Source organism: Melospiza georgiana, chromosome 2, assembly GCF_028018845.1.
Source record: "Melospiza georgiana isolate bMelGeo1 chromosome 2, bMelGeo1.pri, whole genome shotgun sequence".
Classification (NCBI taxonomy): domain Eukaryota; kingdom Metazoa; phylum Chordata; class Aves; order Passeriformes; family Passerellidae; genus Melospiza; species Melospiza georgiana.
The window spans coordinates 105,045,436-105,066,769 of NC_080431.1; the positions used below are offsets into that span (position 1 = coordinate 105,045,436).

Consider the following 21,334-nt stretch of genomic DNA (forward strand, 5'->3'; position numbering starts at 1 on the left):
AAAAAATAACTTCAACATTTTGTTTCTACTTGATTGCAAAAGCAAGATCCATAATTTCCTCGAAAAATTAGTTCCAAACTTTGCTCAACTTTTAACATTTTTCTTTTGCAATCCTAGCAGGAATAGTAGACCCTGCTAAAAGTATTTGCAAGGGTTTCACTTCATGAAAAAGAAAAGCTGTAGGGGAAGGAAAAATCAATATCAGAAGGAAAAGCAGTACTATTTAATCTTCAAGATGTTAAATTCATGCTACATGATAAACAGCAGCTCCTCCACTTAGACAACAGCCTTCAGTTTACATTAGATTTCCTATTTCCCCTTTGCAAACAATGGAGGGGGAGCTAAAGGTCACATCCTAGAATAGCACCTTCACTGCATCACTGCTCAAAGGGCAGAGCAGCCACAGAAGGGGCACCCAAATCAGATTGCCCGGGGTCCCTCCTTGTGGCAGCCACAAATCCTCCCCAGCTGCGCCTGGGACAGCCCAGGGAGCCACAGAGAGCTCAGGGCAGGTGGGAAGCACTGGGGGAAGCTCTGAGGTGTGAATGCACAGTCACACACAGGCACACAACAGAGGAGCTGCCAGAGGACCCCAACCCACAGGACAGGGAGCACCTGGCCTGGCACTGTCCTGATGTGGCTCCTCTCTGGGCAGCAGCAGGGCTGAAGCCACTCCAGCTGACAGAACACCTGAGCTGTCCTCCAAGGAAAGAAGAGAGCTAGTTTTCTGTTGTTCAAAGAGGTGTGCTTGGTTCCAGTTTTTAGAACAAACAAACACACAGTTATTTGAGTGGAAATCACCCAGTAGGACAAGAAATACTTTATATTCCAGCTAAGCCACTTAGTATGACCACAATCCATTGAAAAAATCTCACATTTACAGTCAGGTGAAGAACAACAGTAAGTCAGTGTATTTTTGTATTTATGTAGGTCCTTTTCACACAAAATATACATCTCATAGCAAGTCTGTAGTAAACTACTTTAGGTAGGTATTTCTAGGAAACACTATGAATTTAATTTTTTTCCTAAGCCTATCATAGTAGTTGCCTCTAAGTGAATTCATAGTGTCACACCGTATCTCTGATACAAACTTTCTATGCAATATGCCAAAGCACATCTGAACACCAGAAACCTTGCACATGTAACTGTGGAGTAAACAAGGAAAGATCACTGTGGTAATTCCAGGTGGCAGCAGTAACATCTATATTCTCTCTTAATACCACTTTGGATCCAATAATACATGTTAGACTTTATTGGGATGAGTCTCCTTAACTGTTTAGAAATACTGAGATTGCATAGATACTTTGGCATTCATGTGGCTGTCAGTCAGAGGAAACATTTCTATTCCATGAATTAATTGATCTTTTCCTGCAGGCAAAATGGTCTTTCTGCCTTGGACAACAAACTACTCAAATCACATTTTTGCAACTGAAAGAGACTAATTTTAATGTAATGCTTTGGTTCTATCTAGCCAAAGTGCCTCTCAACTACAGCATTTGTTCCCAATGCACACGGCATGCACAAACAAACCTACTTTAAATTCACATTGTCAAGTTTGCAGACAACGTGCATTGTGTTAACCTGTAACTAAAGAAAATTAGTGCTTCTCAGAGGCAAAAGTGTATTGAGAGCTGTTCAACTTTGGAATTGCTCTTTCCCTTAGAAAGGACACAAGGACCCATTCAGAAGTAGTGGAAGACATTAAATTCAGAGGAAAACATTTAACGTTATCATCTTGATGTGAGTTCCTGCCTCCTCCAATATAAAAACAATTCCAAGTTCTGAACACCGTAAATTATTATACCCACTGCTGAGAAAAACAGAAAAGGAGAAGAGTACTTAAGGTAAAAGACAAATAAGTCCCATTTGACAAACTATGTCTTCAAACAAACTTGTTAGTAATGCTTCTCTACTCTTGCAGTTTCTAAATCTCATTCTCAGACAACTGAGAGGACATAGGAAGGATATGATACTTCTTCAGAACAAAAAGGAGAGATAACAGCTAAATACACCCAGAACTATTTATAAAACTACCACTTGGCTAAATTCATGAGAACTGCTACCAAATGGATGTATCACCATATAAAGTAAACAGGATACAAAAGCTGATGCCATGATAGTAAGTGATGCCATGATAGTAAGTGCTGTGTTAAATTACTCCCAAGTACTAGCCCAGTATTCTAGTCCCAAAATTGCCTTCATAATACTTATAGATGTTGATGGATGGTACTGAGGTGAAAAGACAAATGAATAAAAAATTAAAAAGACAAGGAATAAGCACCTTTTCAGAGATGATGTAGCATCATTTAACCCTCAGGAAGATGAGCAGAGATTGTGATCAACAAGTGGTTCACAGTCTTCATATTGTGCGATGGATAGCATTCGTTAAAACTCTGAGCTTCTACACCAGCAGCATCCACCTCATCTCATTAACATCAGAGAGAAGCATGAATGTGATTATGAACATGATCTCAGAGGAGCTTGGAGGATTTCACTAGATGCCTAAGCTGTTACTATCACCACACGTCTTTGCCAAAAGTAGCAACCCTTTTGCACAGGAGGAGGATGGGGAGAATACAACATACTCCTCTGCATCTCAGCCACATTTGCTGGAAGTGCTCATAAAAATGGTGTTACATTAAGGAACCAGACTGAAAAGTGGTGCACAGATACATCCTGTTGAGGTATTCTTGCTTTTGGAAGTGGCAGTTTCTGCAAGAGATTGCTGGCAGCAGTAGCCTGATATAGCCAAAATCCTCAGACTATGCTACAGTCTGAGTCTTTTGCTGTGTGATGCCAGCTGCAGACAAACACCGTGTCTTATAACAATTTCAAAGTTATGTTGTTTTCCCTCAGTTCAATGGAATTCTATCATTTTTAAGACAGCAGTTACAAAATATTTACCCCAGCAGCAACTTTTCTGATTCCACCTGTCAAATGCTAGGACTACAAGCCAGTGCTGTGTTTTAACTGATGCACAATAAACTGTTACAGAGACATGCACTGTGCAACAGCGAGGAGCTGGGCTGGATGGAGAGCAGAAATAATCAGCTTTTTTCTTTCTAACCTCTCACATAAATCCAAGCATTTCAAGCTACAAAACTTCACATTCAGAGGAAGGTCAGGCCCAGTATGGAACTTCTCATAACTTCTCATAGTTTCATAATTTATAAGTGAAATTAAAGGACACAGCTATTGTGCAATGGACTATTGGGCATTACAGGAGCTCTAACTTCTGTGTGTGTGTACTGGGGCTCACAGCCCTAAGTATAAGAGCTCAGGTGATGGGAAATTTGCATTTCATCACTATGGTCCAAAACAACATCTACACACTAGCATTAAGCCATCTCCACTAAGCCAGCAACCACCAAACTTCCTCAATTATGTGAGCACCAATGGAAGGCAGTGCGGGAATATTTGGAGAAAGGACACATGTGGCTAAAAGAACACCTTTAAAACCTATCAATATAATATTTTCTTGATTAATAAAGAAATATCATGAAAGTGCTGCTCATGACCCTTAGCATCTTCTCTTTTAACATCAGGTTCTATTATTCTCCTTCAAACTGTGGTAAGAACAATAGGACTGAGAAAAAAAATGCTGCTTTAGAAATTACTGCATATATGAATTCACAAGTTCCAGACAATCCTTGGGCAAATAAACTTCACTACTATATCAGATAACATGTGTCAGCTTATGTGCATCAAAAAACTTTCAATTTTAGATTTCAGGATGCAATTCTGGAGTAATAAGTTTTTGATGGTATCTTTAATGCCTCTGTTTTCTCAGCTCAAATCAGTTTCTGCAGGTAATGTTTTTTGGATGTCACAATAAATGGAATTCACAAAGTAACTTTTTTTCTTTTATGAACAAAAATCCACATCAGAGGCATTAGCTGGTATGTTTTGTTTTAATGGTGCTTTTCAAAATCCCATGTGACCATGGTAGGCCTGGGCAATGAAGCACTTGCATTAACATTTTTTTAGTTTATTTTTCTCTTTGAAAAATTCTCTTGGTTTTGAACAAGGCAAAGCCTTTCAGAAAGCAGAGATTATGCTGCAATTAGAAGACACAGCTCTTTCAACAGGTATCTCTGGTAGCAGGTTAAATGTCTCAAGAAGTCTCTTCCACCTGAAAAAACACTTCCTTCCAAGGGATCCTCTGTAACTCTTACAATGAGAACAAACCTCCAAAAGGGAGACCCTACACAGAGCTCCTCCTCAGAAGAACAATCCTGAAAGCAAAACCTGACGCAGCCAAAGAAGTACATCTGAAAGTTTATCCCTGGCTTTCATCATGAGCCAGAACAGCTTGTGACCCGATGATAGCCTTGTTCCAGAAGGGAATCTGAGCCACTCTGTGCTGCCTGAATGGGAATGCTCAGCAGAGCTGCTCGCAGAGTGAAAGCACAAACAACAGTCAGCATTTAGACAGAAGAACCCATTGCTGCACTGAGGATGGGGGGGAAAGGGGGAGAAAGCAGCAGGATGGTTTTGTGGGACCCAAGGAAACAAACAGAGGCAATAAACCCCATTGTTTTATAGGCTGTTATTCTTCTGACAGCCTGCTCCTCTCATCCACCCCCAGTAACCAGCACTGGTACTGTCTGGAACAGAACAAAGTGTGTGGCCAAGGAAGTAACAACAGCACAGATTCTCCTCAAGACAGATAGAACTTCCTCAGGTGCTGGCACAGAATCTCTCTACAGCACCCAGGAGGCAGCAGGCAGGAAAAACCATGCAACCAAGAGAACAGGAGAGGACAGCAATAAGGCGGTCACTGAATGTTTTCTACCTTGAGCACTTCTTCCAAGGCTAATGAGACAGCTCTACTTTTCCATCTAAGGAAAAGTTTCCTGAACTTTATCCCCTTAATGACCTTCCCTGGTTTCGAGTGGTACAGGTTCTTAGAGTGAAGGAAATGGGAAGCCAAAACTAATTGTAGATTTCAGAGGGTCTGGAGAGGCAAAGAGTGTTTCTTACATCCAGTTTCTCTGCCTACAAGGCTGCATTTACATCAGCTCCTTGTTTTTGGTTCAAGAGAGACACTGACTGACTTGAACAGACAGGAACTGAAATTCTACTTAAAATAGCAACATCCTGCTTTAAAGTTCTCCAAATTAAAAAAAAAAAAAAAATTGGAACTTCACAATCTGATTTGTGGCTTTGCCAACTTCTACAACCTGTTTTACTCCACATACCATAGGCATCACTCTTCCATCAGAAAATTTCAAAAACGTGGCTGGCAAAACACCATGTGCAACACACACCTCAGCATTATTCCAGGGTAGCAATTTCAACTTTGAAAAATCTTTGCAGATTAAAGCAATAGTCTCTAAAAGATAGTCAGTCCCTTTCCTTCTTGACATCATATTTATGGGATTCCAGCCAAAGCTTTCTTCTGTCTAATTTCAAATAAAATACATAAAGGATCACCTACAATTGTGCTGTATTCTACACCAGATTGCCTTCAGAGTTCTGTATATCTTTGCATCTTAATTTAGGGAATCTTGAGACTCTAGGTGAAATACATAAGAAAGCTTTCTAAAAAGGGAAGCAGTACATTTGATACACAGGTCAAAGAAAGAAAGATGAATTTGAAGGAAGTGCATATGAAAACATGGGATGACAGAGCACCAGGTATGTGAACAGAAAAAAAAAAAAAAAAGACTGAAGAGCATCTTTCCTGAGAAACAGCTGAGAAACTGTAATGTAGATTTATTTTTAAAAGAAAAAAAAAACACTCTAAGAATCAAAAAGCACCACAACACATGAACCCAAAGCAACAAAACAGCACAACTTACAAAGGGAAAGAAGCATCCATTTACTTCTGTAAGTGATGAGAAGAGGTGCAACTGCTTTCTGACAGAATGAGGTGAAGGAATGAGAAACACACAGGAACAAACAAGAATGTTTTCTCCACAACTGTGAACAAACTATCAAATACACTGCAGAGGAATACATATTAATAGATGTCTCATGACTCCAGAACCAGTGCAGACAATTTTGAATTGACAGAAGATAGTTCATCATGAACTAGAAGGTATCTTATCTTAATCTTCCACAAACCACAGTCAGATAATTGAGATGTCCCTAATCAAAAACACTATTTATAGGTGCTTCATACACAGAAATGGTGGCCTTTAAAATAAGTAGCATGGTTAATGCAAATCAGAGTGAGCAATTCTGAAGGGCGCTGTGAGCTGACAGAACAAAGAGCATTCAAACTGACCTCAGTGGTCAAAGGAAAACTGACAAGTGTATTTCTACTGTTTTCAAATGAAGCTGAATAAAGGTGTTTGATGAATGAAACGAGCAGCAGATACAAGGGGCTTTTGTATTAAGTTTCAAAGAAAATAAAGATCTTTTCCATTTTAAAAGAGATTACTAGATGGAGGAGGAAATAGCAGCTGTCCAGGAAGATGAACATTAAAAACAATCATAACCAAAGATAACAGCAGCAGGAAGATTTCTCTCCCAGTTGAAAGGTTGTTTCTTGCAAAAGAAAGAGCTGATCTTACTTATACAAATTAGCTGGCCATTCAAGGATAAATCTCTTTTCAGCACACATTTAGTCAAGCAAGGAAGAAGTCAGAGAAGGATTTTGCTTATTAAGCAAACCTCCCATCAATAAAATAGCAGTTAACTAGCCTGGATGAACCAGACACACAAATCCCTTAATTAACCACATGTTACCTCTACGATGTTGGAGCAGTTCTATACAGATAGATAAACTTGACCCACTGTGATCTACCAGACTTACAGAGAAAGAAGCAACAAAGAAAGAGGCAACTGAGGAGCTGGCCAAATCTATAAGGTAACTACTTAAAAGCCAACGAAAACCACAAAATACTCAGGTTTTTGTCACCTGGAAAATTAACTTTGTTGCTCAAGTCACTAACAAAAATAGCTACAAAGAACACATTTCCAACATTCAGGACACAGCAATTAGCAATGAATCAAGATTAAAAGTAATCTCCTATCAGACTGAGATTAACAACTGAACTAGTTACATGATCAGCTCAGTTCAGCAAATGGCTAAGAACCTTAAAATGAGATGAAACTTAATTGTTACCATTTTCATTAAACAAATGCAACAAAAGCACAGAAGTGTATCAAACTTCAGATCTACTAAAGAGGTTTAACTGTTTAACTTCAACATCAATATTTAAGTCAGAACCAAATCTGGATTTCAAGATTGCATAGCAATGAACCTTGTCTTTCCCACATGCAATCTAAAAATACAGATATAAAAAAGGAAAAGCTTGTAAGCTTTCAAACTGGTGTTCTCCACAACTGTTGGAACCCTGATGTTTCTCTGAACAAAAATTAAAATCAAATAATAAGGTGTAGCACATGCCATCAAAAAATCTTTAATATAATGAGGGTTTATAAATTTGTAGACTTTTTTTTACTCTCCTGGAACTAATTTATTTTTTTTCATTTTATTAATGAGTGAAGTTACAAGCATTTCTTACTACCAGGCCTGCGATTCCTTACTACCATGGTGCAATTTTGTCTTCCCTGCCAGCAGGACCTGCCTGGAAGCACTGCTGCTCACTCTCAGGTGTTCAGCAATTCCCACTGTCACAAACTGCAGGATTGTGCATTCAAGGCAAGGCTCTCAAGGGTTCCACTCTCTGCACTCATTTCTCCATCCCTTCCTCTCACCCAACCATTTAAAGTCTGATGGAAACAGTCAGGTTCCTCCAGGGTTAGAATTATTTCCTTTTTTTTTTTTTAGGAGTTGTCTGAGGTATGTTGGCTGCCTTGTGTAAACTTTTGAGGGTTTCTTTAATGTAATCATTAAGCAGAAAAGTTGGATAGTTGTATTCAATGAAACTGGCCGTTCTGCAATTTCAATGAAATTGAAATAGTACCAGGCTATTTCATGGGAAATTAAGGTGGTCTTGTCTGGGGTGAAATGCTTTCATAGGATATTTTTCCATAAAGCTGTTGATGACAATAAATAAATGTTCATAAGAAATGAATCACGAAAAAGAAAAGTACTGCAGTAGTCAATCTTCATCAACATTCAAATACTGTTTATAAATAAGCATCAAAACTCTTCCAAAGTAAGCCACTAATCCCTATATTTGGAAGCACAAGGCCAAAGCTAAAACATTTTTTTATAAATGGTCCAAATTTAACAGCAAAGAAGTTTTTTAAACCTTGCCATAACAAAACCTCTAAATAAAGGCATCTTTTCCTGGGCACAGTTTGGAATCTGGTGTGCCCTTTGACAGTGGGAAATAGAGGAGCACTAACAGCTCAATAAGAGCTCAGTGAGACCTCACCAAAAGAACAGCAGGAATGAGAAAAACACTGAAAAATTAAGCTGAGGTCTTGCTGCTTGCCAGTTTTATATCTGTCACAAGGACAGAAAATTTTCAATGCTGCACAAGCCTATCAGGAAAAAAAATCAACTCTGCCAAGTTACCAGAGTATGAAAAATGATTTTTTTGCCAGTGGTGAGGATGAATCAGCAGCCACAGATAGAGAACATATTTAACTTAAACCTGACATGGAAGTTCTCAAAGAATGCTTTACAATTGGCTCAATAATGAAAAGTTCTTTATGTGTGCACTTATATTCTGATACTGCTGCTACCTTTAATGAAAACATTTATAAATCCAGCTCATGGGGGAAGACAGGGCTACACACAAAGAGAGCCGGGCTGGCACAAGTAGTCCATACAGCACCAGCAGTGGCACTGACCCCCAAGAACTTCTTCCCACAAAACCAATCTAAAACAAACAAAACACCCTGAAGTGACTTTTGTGTGTGTTTGCTTTTAGACCCCATTATCAATAAAAAGCACCAATATGCTGCTTTTTAAGGTAACAAGCAAGTTCCTGGAAATTACAAGCAGAGAACACAACGTGTTATGAGTATTCCTATTTTGCAGGGGTGGTTTTTGTGTTGGCTTGTTTTAGGTGAGTTGGGTTTTTTTAAATGTAAGTCACAAATTCATTAATACAAATTACCGCTGGGACATAAACCACTTAATTTTTAAATACAATTGGTGTGACCACTGAAAGCTAATTAAATATTGATAGATCATTTTGAATGCTTTGGGTTGGGAGGGACCCTTAAAGGTCTAGACCTAGTCTAATTGGGCCTTGACTTGCAACACATGCCATGAATCTATATTGACAGTTCCAAAAAGGCATTATCTCCCCGGGGAGCAATGCTGACTTTGATCTTCGAATAAATGAATAAACTTACACTCTTTTTTACACTGGTTTTGGTGTGAGCAGGTTTCAATTGTCAGAAGTGATTTAGCTGCACAGTCTGAAAGACAGAGAATGAGGTAAAGAGGAACTTTTTCCTTCTGTACAATACTTCTAATGAAATCCAAAGGCAGAGTTCAAAAGACACCTCTTTACACTGACAGTACTGATTAATCAGAAGTTAGGGATATTTCTCTTGTATAAATGCTCAGCTTTCTATAATACCTTATCTTTGTTGCCAAAGAGAATTTTTTCAGCACAAACATAATTTCTGATCCACAACTCCACACAATTCTTCATACTAAATCAGAAGCAGAAATTCTCAGGAGCACTCCCACTGTAACACAAACTGCTGTAAGACTGGGAACCAAGACATCCTTTCCCCTTTCACTGCTTGTCCTCCAGGATGCTCCATTCTCTAAGGCAAAGTTATGTTAGCAACAAAGCACAAGACCTTGCAGCAGTCATCTCACCACACAGAATTTATGTGGATTTACCACTGCATTCTCAGGAGCTGCTTTCTACTGATGCTTCTCAGCTATCAATAACAAAAAGGAGGGAGAAGACAACTTGATTTGCTAACACAATCCATGACTACTGAACTGCAGTATTTGCATATTCTCTCACACACAGGGACTTCAAGCTTTTATTGTGTTTCCTCTCAGTGTGAAGCAGACTGTCAGCAATTACTTTTACATTAGCTGAATTACTGAATCTTGATACTCACCTCCTCCATCATTCCCCTCCCCCTAATATATTCTTTCATCATTCCTCAGTGTACAGAATGCAGATATGGCCTGCAGCTACTTCCTGCTTTGGCATCAAGGGAAAACATCCGCTCCCTGGCCCAGGATTTTAAAAACCACACAGATAGGAGCCATACAAAATCCATCATCTTTTTTTATAAGCTTGCTCTGTAGCAGCAGGATCAGAGCAAAACAACAGATCCCATCTCTGCAGCTGTTTTCACTCCTTTGATCTCATCAGGGCTAACCTGCTTGCAGCACGTCAGTCAGTGACCTCTAACACATCAGACCTGAAATTTCAGCTGCTCATTTCACGTTCCCAAGCTCTCCTTTTTCTCCTCCTAACACATGCAACCCTTGCCCTGTAAGCAGGGAAGGAGTCAATGCATTATCTACAAGGCCAACACTGATCTCCCATATAAATCCTGATATACCACATTGTTAAAACACCCTCTAACATCCAGTGGACAACAACTACAAAATAAACAATCTTAATAACACCAGAGATAAATTGTATACATCGTATATAATTGTATTGAAAAATTGTATTTATTACATTAGTAACAGTTTAAACAAAAATATGTACGCACGCAGCATTCATATCAAAACAAAACTGCTTCTCAAGAAGTGTTTTATTACATTACATTGTTATTATTACATGCTCATTACATTCCCTCCTCAAACCCAGGCAGCTAAAAAAACCCTTTTCTAGCAGCTCTATTGTCACTTTCTACATATGAATCTCTGACTAGCACAAAACAAGCAAGAATTCTGTTCTTTTAAGAAACCATCTATTTTAAGTATTATGTTCTTTATCACACTTCCTGAGCTAAAAGCAACAGTTAATATAAAAAACAACTCTAATGGAGAGTCCAGGAAGAAAGAGCTACTGCAAAGGAGCAAGCAGAAGAGATGCCATAATCATGAATTATTTTTATAATCCTTTACATATACACACATGTTTACATATTTTATATTTCTTTATTTCCAACCCCTATCTTGATCCATATAGAAGGCAGCTCTGACAACCTTTTATGACAGGAGTGTCATTATCTCTTGATTTCTAGGAAAAGAAAACTTCACACCAGCTATTTTTAAATGAAACTTTATACAGATTACTGAAAGTATTTTATTACAGTTCATGAAAACTCCACTGGAACTCAGATCATAAGCCACTCACAGGCTGTATAATGCCACCAAACCACTGGACATCTGATCCTGAACAGCTCCAATGTAGCTGCTTTCTTGTGAGAAACAAACCTACCAACAACCACAAAAGAATTAAAATCAGTAACACCCCCTATGAGGAGAATAAAGACTTTTTATGAGTTGGGAAGGATTTTTACACAACTTTTTTCCTATAAAGACACTTTACAGTTGCTTAAAACCTTATTTTAAAAAAAGAAATCCAAGTGAAAAAAGTCATGCTAATCATCTTTCTTATTACTTTTCCTTATTCAGCTGAAACTGTTCAACTGCCTTCAAGGATGACTGGAATGGCAAATACTATTTCTATTTTTAAAATCTTACAGCTATTTCACCGAAAGGCTCCAATATCTTCACCATTTTGGAAAGGCAACCACAAGCACACCTACCATCTTCTGTGTTCAACTTCTGCTAAGCTCAGGCCTCAAAAATTCATTTTTTAAATGAATTTTAGATGGGAGAGCAGGGCTGCTGGAGCTCTCCAGCTGCGCTCCCCAGGTGTCTCCAGGGGCCAAGCAGGAGTTCAGACGGGGCACAGCCCTGGTGCTGGGGTCAGCCTGGCCCCACAGGCAGGAAATGTGCTCAGAGCACCCCCTCTGATGATGCTGTGATAAGAGAGAGGAAGGCAGAGGAAGCAGCAAGTCTGAAATGCGTAAAGAGAAACAGAGGAGGGGGAAAGTTGAGGGCAGGGGATAGAGAAGAATTTAGAAAATGAAAAAAAAAAATAAGAATGGTAAAAACAGAAAAAGGGATTGCAACTATTACAGAAAAATCCCACTCTCACATAGACTGAATTCTTTTGATTGCATTATCTCTTGGTGTAATGTTCCTTTGGTGTGTACAAACCAGCTGCAGTATTCCACAGCAAGCACCTTTCTCAGCCAATTATGTAAAACCACCCAGACAACAGCTGCCTGCCAGGGGAAGTAATCTAGCTGGTTCTAAGGGCACAAGACTCTCTGGATCCAAACTCCCAACTGTGCTGGCAGCAGAGGTGATGGATGTGATTTCACTAAACAAAAGCAGCACTTCCTCTCTTCCCCTTTCCAAACAGCAGAGCTTTAACAATACCTTGAAAAACATTTAGATGAAAAAATATTGATGAAGAAAGTGTTTAAGCATTGTGATGAAGGTTTCATAGCTTCATTGCAATGTTATTATACAGGACCCACAACTCATTTAATGCACCAAACTGGCTGTGCTCTGAACTTGAGCAAAGACTGCACAGCAGAAGAAACAATTTTCCTTCATTTACTGCAGAAGTTGAGAGGCAGAAGAAAGGATTTTCTTTCACAGCAGAAGAAAAGATTTTCCTTCATTTACTGCAGAAGCTGGGAGGTGTGCCTCGACTGGCAGAAGGAGCTGCACAGCTGCTTTGTGATGATGGCAGTCAAACTCTGCTCTCTAAAATCACACTTCTAATCTTGCATTTTCTAAATTTGACAAGCAGTACATTCCAAACCAGGTTTCCCCATATCTACTTTGTTTTCTGCGCCTTCAACTTCAGGAGCACAGTCTGATTTGTGGACACTCGATGCTCTTGCAGTTGAGACTGAGTTCCCTGACCACACTCGAGTCTAAGTAGTTTCAAAACGAAACAGACCCAAAAGCAACAACAAACAAACAACCCTCTCCCACACACATGTCCCCACAAAACACCACATCTTCAGTTCTCAAACATTTAAGGAGAGGGACCAAGCTTGTTTCACTGCATTCATTATTACCTTCAACATCTTTGCCTTATCCCCCCTTTTTTATGTTGCACCATTATTGCACTCAACTCTCCTGAGAAGTCCATTCCAAGTGCAAATTAATTAATTTTAATGTACTCTCCCTATAATGTCATAGAAGAGCTCATAAAACACCAATTACACAAGGAATTTCTCGTAAGGTTTGGGTGTGTGCTGTAAAGAATCACTGAATCTCAGCATACAGGTATGTATAACATACACCCAATATACACACATGCACAGGGCTGGGCTTAAAACACCCTGCAGTGCCACTGAGAAGACATAAATGGTTAATATAAGAAGGCTTACAAGTAATCTAAAAAAAAAAAAAAAATAGGAATCCTGAGTAGGATTAGTACACAAATTCCTAGTAGGAATAGTACACAAAGAATTCGCCTATTCTCTTCTGCATCTGAGATACCTTACAAAAATGTTAACTATGTTAAAAATGTGTTTAATAAAACTGCTTTCATTTGATATCTCCTATAAAGATTTTACTTTCATACTATGCATATCTTCACCTCCTTTTACAATTTTTCTATTTGTTTGCAAACTATGAGAATCAATTATCATTTAGATATGAAAAAATATTAAATCAGATCTACCTTCCCTCCACTCCCATTTTGCAAAGCAAAGTATGACTGAATCATGATGATTTGGGAAAGTCATCACCCAAATGAGCTTTAAAGAAACCAGATGTTTAGGATCATTGCCCAGGAGAGGGATGGGTGAGTAAAAAGAAAAAAGATGGCCTTTACTACCAAGTTACTGTATTAAAAACCTTCCTAGAGCTCTATCAATGCAAATCACTTTGTTGGTTCTTTATTGCTTTACTAAATCTTTTGAACCATGAAGGCTAATATTTGGACTATGGAGCAAATTGAAATCAGAAAAGCCTTATTGTATCACAATACAAAGTTAGTAAGAAATAAATGCATTGGAAGAGGATGAGAAACCAAAAATAATTTTAAAAAAATTCCTATGACATGCCCTAGTGAGTAGAGATTCTGCTCCATTCAGCAGTTACAAACTCTAACTCTCAATACAGCACTATGTTTAGAGCCTCATCTGTTGTGACAGAGGACAGAAGTTGAGGGCTGTGTCAGTGCGCGGCAGAGCAGCCCTGCCGAGCTCCTGCGATGCCCCGGGCAGCCGCGGCAGCCGGGGGTGCCGGCCCACCCTCGCAGCCCAGCCGGATCAATGGGGCCAGCGAGCTGCACAGGGATGGGCCCATCTCAGCCCCAACGGGAGGGATAACTGGAAGTCGATAGCAAAAAGCTTCTGCTTAATCTGGCAACACACAGGTAGAGCAGCTGTGCATCCCTCCCATAGCACCCCGCAAAGTAATCTCTCAAAGAACAAAGGGGGGATATATTTCCCACTATATTCCCAGCGTCGCTGTACTACAACAGGTGAAATGGTGTAAAATGTCCTCCCACATCACGCATTACATTCAGTCGTTTCGGTGATGCTGCCCTTAGGTTTCCCCACAGTCCGACCGCATTTCCGCCGCCGTGAGCGAGGCGGGCAGCGGGGCCTGGGGACATCCAAGAGCCGCTGTTTCGGAGCACCGTGCGCTGCTGCCTCCAGACACCGGCCGGTGTGTGCACCGAGCTGCCCACCGACACCGCCGCTTCTTTTGTTCCCGCCTATCCGTCATTTTCCGCCGGGCACCGCGCTGGGCAGAGCGAGCCGCGGCCGCCGCACTCCCCGTGCACATCGCTCAGCCCGCGCCTGGCACCGCCGCTGCCGCCGCCTCGCCCGCATGAGGGACAATTCCCCCCATCCTCCGTGCCTGCCCCTGCACAGGTGACGGGCGCTGCCCAGCCCGGCCCGGGCATCCCGGCGCTGCCTCTTCCCGAAGTCCGCGGGTGACACCTCACGGGCAGCGGCAGCCGAACGCGGCCGCCCCCCGCGCTGTGGCTCCGAGGACCCCGGCAGCGGCCCCGGCAGCCGCCCCCGCCCGGTGGGGCAGTGCGGAACCGTGCGGGGCCGTGCAGGGCAGTGCGGGGCAGCGACGGGCGGCGCATCCCTCCCCGCCGCAGCCCTCGGAGCGCGACCTGCGCGCCCGGCACGGAGATGCCTCTTCCCTCCGCCCGGCCCGGCCCGGTGCCACCACGCCCCAGAGCGCCCGGGCAGGCCGTGCCCGGCGGGAAGGCGGCGAGGCCGGGATGCTCGGGAGGGTTCGTAACCGCGTCAGCCCCGCTCGGGAGCACCCACAGCGGCAGCCCCGAGGGGCACCCGGCCGTCGCCCCGCCGCCGCCAACACCGACCTCTCCGCCTGTCACATGAAAACAATTATTGCCTCGGACGGGGGAGGGGAGGAGAAGTCAAAAGCCGTGAGGCGGAGGAGCGGAGGCCGGTGGCGGCCACCTCCCTCCCGCCGCCCCCAGAGGCACACGCACCCCTCGGCTAGCCGGGAGCCGCAGCTGGCCCCCGGCACCGCCACCTCGGCGGCCTGAACTCACCCATTTATGTCGAGCTGGGCTTCGCCTGGCAGCGACAACAGGCTGAAAGTTTGGGGCGGGTGGCCACGACGAGGAAGGGGGCGAGGGACCGCCCGAGCCGCCGCCGCGCGGAGCGGAGGCGCTGACAGAGCCGCTCCCTCCTCCGGCGGCCACGGCGCTCAGCACCCGCCGCAGCCGGGCTGCATCCTGCGTCCTGCGCCGCGGCTCCCTCGGCGTGTGCGAGGAAAAGGAAATATACAGAAATCAGGCGAGAGAAGGGGCTCAGCCTTCAGTTCCTGCAGCCACCTGGGTCCCCGCTGCCGCCGGGAAAAGCAGCCCGGGGCGAAAGCGCCCGGAGGAGCGTGTGCCGCCGAGGCGCGGCAGGGGCGGGCGCGGGCGCGGGGCGGGAGCGGCTCGGGCTCCAGGCGCGGGCAGGGCAGCGAGAGCCGCGGCTGCCGCTGCTGCTGCCGGGGCGAGCGGCGGCTCCGGCTCCGCGCTGCGGGAAGTGTCGCGAGACTGCGCCAGAGCCGCTGCGCCGCCTCGGGCCGGCGGGAGAGGAGGGCGGGGAGGGCGCAGAAGCGGAGCCGCGGCGCGGTCCCGGCGGGGGCAGGGGCGGCGGGGAGCGGAGCCGCGGCGGGCAGCGAGCGGGGCGGCTCCCGCCCTCTCGGGGCAGGACTCCCCGGGCACAGGGAGGGGACGGGCGCGTCCTCGCTGCGCGCTGGGGGAGGATGCAGAGCGCTCCCGGGCGGCGGGACGGGCTCCGAACCGCGCATCCCGGCCCCGCACACCTGCCCCAGGCAGCCGTGCCCGGCCCTGCGCCCGAGGCGCTGCTTTCTGAGCGACTGACTGGGAAAGGCAGCGGCAGCGCCGCAGAGCCCCCTCGCCCGGCCCCCCTTCCCCGCACGCACCGCTCCAGGTTTGGGTTTAGGAGCAGGGAAGGAAGAAAAGACAAAAAGGGAAGATGAAGAGCGCCTTTGGGATAGTGTTGATGCTTTACTAAAAAGAGCAGCGTGGCACAGGAGCACGGATTGTTCGTACCGCAAGATGCGAATCCCTGCTACAGTAACAGTGCGCACACATCAGCAACATGTTTGGACAGAAAGGCATGGAAGGAGGGTGGGGAGGCTTCTGCACAGGCACGCCTGCCCACAGGTAAAGACCCCTGGGAAAAAAAACTACAATAGCAGCAGAGGAGAAGCGCAGATTAAAAAAAAAAAAAAAAAAAAAAAAAAAAAAAAAAAAAAAAAGCTGGTATTAAAGTATAGGTAACATTTTACAGCATGAGCACCTTGACTATTAATGAAACAGTAGCAAAACGAGCCTGTTCTTACCTCAGACAGTTAATTTGTGCATGAAAACAGAAAACTGCCACTTTCCACTCCCTGCGCAAGAGACTTTGAAAAAAGCTTTTTCTTTTTACCCTGAAAATTACACCAAACATTAATAACTACTGAATCAAATAACTGAATTATTTATAAGTAAAAATTTCGTGAAAACATTTATTGTCTGTAGAAACAAAATTTACATTTATTTTATATAAACTATGTTAAACATACATATAAACATACCTACATCTTACTATATATCCTTATGAACGAGGCTTTTAGATATGGAGTAACATTGTCAAAAGCACCGTCGTGGACTCAAAGACTACAGACTTAAAATGCATTTGCATTTAACTCCAGCTTCAGTAGTTTAAAAATGTCATTTCTTATCCACACTTACAAATAATTAAAGGCTCCTCTAACAGTGTGTTTCCATGTGCACATACACGTACACATACACACATTAGACAGTCCTTGAGAAACTACAGTATAAATAACATCAACAATCTATTCCTTAGAAGTGGACATTAGTTCCCCTCATTCAACTGGGAGTAGAAAATTCCTGCTATTCTTAAAACAATGAGGCTTTTTTTATTCCTTGAAGAACATACTCGAACAACAACTCTTTCCACTGCCTCCTCCCTCAATACTAAAGACGTGAGAAGCCAGTCACAAAATGAAAGCCATCTACTACATTATTTACAGAAAATGAAATATTAAAAAGACAACATGAGATTCAGACTACTTAGACAAAATTCAGAGCAATGAACAGTGAACAGAAGAAAACTGCATTAAAAGTGGCAGGCTATTAAACCATGTGTCTAAATACCTACTCAAAATCCCTCCAACAAAAACCACCAGGCATGGAAGGAAGGGGCAGGTGTTATGACAAGAGTTTTCTCTGATCTTGACACTGAAAAATAATGTTCACAAAGCTCAAAACAGAACACACTTAAATGTTCATGGCTATCCTTAAGGTCTGTTAGGGAATCAAGCGTCACAAGGAGGCTTTCAACAATCTTGAAATGGCTTTTATTCTTTCCTTCCTTCGTAAGGAGGCTAGAGAACTTCTTATCTTCAAATTCTGCAGCAATGGAATGAAGTCTGTCAAGGGTCAGAGTTACGTGCAGAAACATCTTTTTTTTCAGCTTCATTAGGATGCAAGTCTGAAGTCTGTCTTTTAGAGAGCTCTCCCACAAAGAACATTGTAGATTGCTGTTCAGATGCTTAAAGAAAGGCAAGAGGTGGATTTCAACACAGTATGGGAAAAGCCTCCCTTTAGGAAAGCAAGGAAATTAAAGAAATCCCTCTATTTACAGTCTTCTAAGGTGAATACTGAGAAATCAGTCTCTTTGTTATGATCTTTTATCACCTTCTTCAAGTGACTCTCATTATCCATTTCACAGACAAGGCAGAAAATGACTTTCTGATGCATAACAATCAAGTTTTGAGAACTCTGCCTCTAATGCCACAAAAGTATAATCCTGGGGTTTGGTTCTGTTTGTAAAGCAACTAAGCTCATTTAAATAAACCTCAGCATTTCAGCCTGGGGCCCTAGGGAAGATGGGAGCAGGTAAACATTACACAGCAGGTGATGGATCAGCTGGACTTACTCGTATCCTCTGCTATTAGTTACCTGAGTTGAGACAGCTATGTTCAGTTCTCAAGACCATCTATATCCATCAGGTAAAACGATTTCAAACATGCAATTATGAGTTAAGGCAGGCTTGTAGAAACCTCACAATATGTTGCTTCTTACTGGCCCAGAATTTTGTGAACCTTGTGAACTCAAGAATAACAAATTTAAAATAAGTATTCTAATCAATTTATGCGGAAATTAAATGGATCAGCAATATAAATGCTAACATCATAGCAACTTAGTATTTCAGACACTTAAAAGGGAGACTCTAGTCATATTAAACCCATTACATTTTGGATAGCAATTAAAAATAAAATTTCACATGTGAACAACTGAAAATGACAGCATTTAACAGCCATTTCAAGCTAAACAAAACAAAGGCAATTCACATTTGTATTTTCAAAGTGTAAAACAAAGTCAGAAAGCTCTTAAGACAATCACATTTTTAACTTGCCCTTCCAATGCAGTGACAGACTTTACTAATGAAAGAGTCACTGTTTTCCTACAGAGGCTTACACACCTATTGAAAGTAAACAGTTGTTTTAACAAGAACTGTTATCAGTCCATGCTCTCACTAGAAAGATTGCAATGAACTTAAGTCTCTGTACATGTGTTTTCTACAATGCAGTCACAATATTGAAAGGCACCAGGTTATTCAAGTAAATTGACCTTTCTTCTACTTAACCCTTTTCCTTGTGCCTTCACAAGCCAAACAGTAACTTCAATACATTGCCCTCAATCAAACACTGTATTCCAGTACAACAGAATTTTCTGTGCTAAAACAATGAACAAGCTGAATTGGGTATGAGTATATACACACAAGTCTCTGTAATTCACAAAGGTATATCTACATAGCAATGTCTCACATCATATCATAGACTAGATGCTTCTAGCGCCTAAGCCATGAATTTTTATAAAAGTCATTATTTCTGTGTGCATTTTTTAGAATATAAGAGGTTTTATCATGACAGAATCCAAAACTATTTAAGTAAAATTATCAGTAAAAATGTGATTTGAGCAAATGGGATCATACAAAATATAAACCAACTGAAACAGCGACTACATGACATTCATCTTAGGACCATGGGTTGGGGGGACCAAAGTCAGCAAACAAGCCAAAAAACCCACAAACTTCTTTGCAATATGTTGCTCTCAGTTGCAGAAATAAACACAAAGCTAAACTGTAAAGTACAAAACAAATTAACCATGCATAGATAAAATAAATCACAAAATCAGGAGTCAGTCACATGTTGAAACCTGGTTAAAGCAGCATTAACTGACTGAAGTCTGACTACTCCAGCATAACTTCCAAACAGTGTTAGCAAAACTACCATGTCAGAAGTTTCTTCATGTATCCACTTTTCCCACTTTACTCAACAAAGAGTTCTCTTCCAGAATTTAATAAGAACACTGCAGGACGCTTACAGACACAGTAGTATCCTGTTGAATAAGACAACACAGCCTCAGTAGTTTTTCCTGTATCATAAATGGTTTCATTTCTCACATCTTTTACAGTGCACATTCAGAGCAGTGTGGAGGACTTGCTGGCTTCAGGGTAAACCTGCCCCTCTCTCAGCAGGGCAGGTGCTGCACTCCCCTGCCAGCAGCCTGATCACAACTGCAGCTACTCCACATTTGCTTTGGGTTGACTCATTTAACCTGTTGTTTCAGTTCCTTATTTTTATCTCCCAGTAAATCTACACAGGATGACTCTGCCAGATTAATCACTGACAGCATGAAGTAAAAAAGCACTTTCTTATCTGCAGAAGGTTGCCTGCCTCTATTTGTCCAGGGAGTTCCTTTTCTTCCAATTCCCATTTTGTCTCTGCATTTTAAAGTTACTGAAAAAACTAGTTAAATTATTAATGATTGTTATTTAAACTGAAAACCTGTGTTTTAGAAACAAACCATCTGTTATCATTGAATGACCGTGACATCAATGAATGTTGCACTCTTCCTGCCTTATTCCCTATGAACGTTAAGCAGAACACCCATGAAACTGAAGAGCTCAAGTCACAATAATTTTAGCTGTTCTGAACCATAATTACATTTTCAAACAGTCTCTCTACTGAAGGCATTTTGGAAAAAAACATTACAAAAAAGCATGCAGAAATCACATCCTGGCTTTCCACCCAGAAAACCAAATTTCCTTTCCTATGAACATACCTCTAACCCAGAACTGGAATCTGGTCTACCAGCCACAACAGAGACCAGCCTGCATTCTAGATGGAAATACATCTGCCTGCATGTATTGAAGATATTGTGAATTAACTTTTCTCTTGAAAAAGAACATCTCTTAAGACTACGTGCTCTGCATCTTTAATTTACTGTCAATAAGAAGTCTGAACGGATCTGCAATACATACACACAACCCTACCATAGATAATGAATTAAGGCAAGGGCTATAAACAGGAAATAAACACAATACTGTTTATAGCTGCTTATGAAACAGGTCTTGCTATTTGAGTTTTGCACACAGCTTAACAATACTGCAGTATGGTAAACTTCAGAGAATCATTCAGAACAAAATCACCAGCTGTCTGCATTTAAAGCAGTTTCAATCATGAACAATTTTTTTGTTAGAAGACACGCTTTCAAAAACTTACATTTTTTGTTTTTCTTGTAATTTAATACTTCAGGCACCAATTTTAGAATTCACAAAATCATCAAATAATTTATGATGAAAAAGATTAGAGAACATGTGGCTTGGTCAAGAATCTCATACACTGAAATATGAGACAGAATAATTTTGAATACACACCAACCAATCTTCTAACAAACCCAAGCATGCTTTCAGTGCAGTTATAAGCTACTGCTACAGTACTTTACATAACTGCCTGTTACCATTAATTTTAACCAAATGCTGAAAGTTGTCCCAACATTCTAACAATTTACAAATGTATATACACATCAGAAATCCAAGTGTATTATTAATCCAAAGTAATACAAAATACTGTTTTATGGAAATGACTGAACAGAGGTGTAAAATCTATTGCACAACCTAAAAG

General features: G+C 41.8%; 1 protein-coding gene across 2 annotated transcripts in view; it reads right to left on the reverse strand.

The window, feature by feature from the left end:
* The window catches only part of SH3KBP1 (SH3 domain containing kinase binding protein 1), a 213,125-nt gene extending 197,384 nt beyond the window's left edge, over window positions 1–15,741 (reverse strand). For both annotated transcript variants that reach the window (XM_058045216.1, XM_058045215.1), the window contains exon 1: window positions 15,384–15,741. In XM_058045216.1, coding sequence (XP_057901199.1) covers window positions 15,384–15,387 — 4 coding nt within the window. In that variant the 5' untranslated portion in view covers window positions 15,388–15,741. The remainder of the gene's footprint in view (window positions 1–15,383) is intronic.
* Between the last annotated feature and the right edge of the window lie 5,593 nt (window positions 15,742–21,334).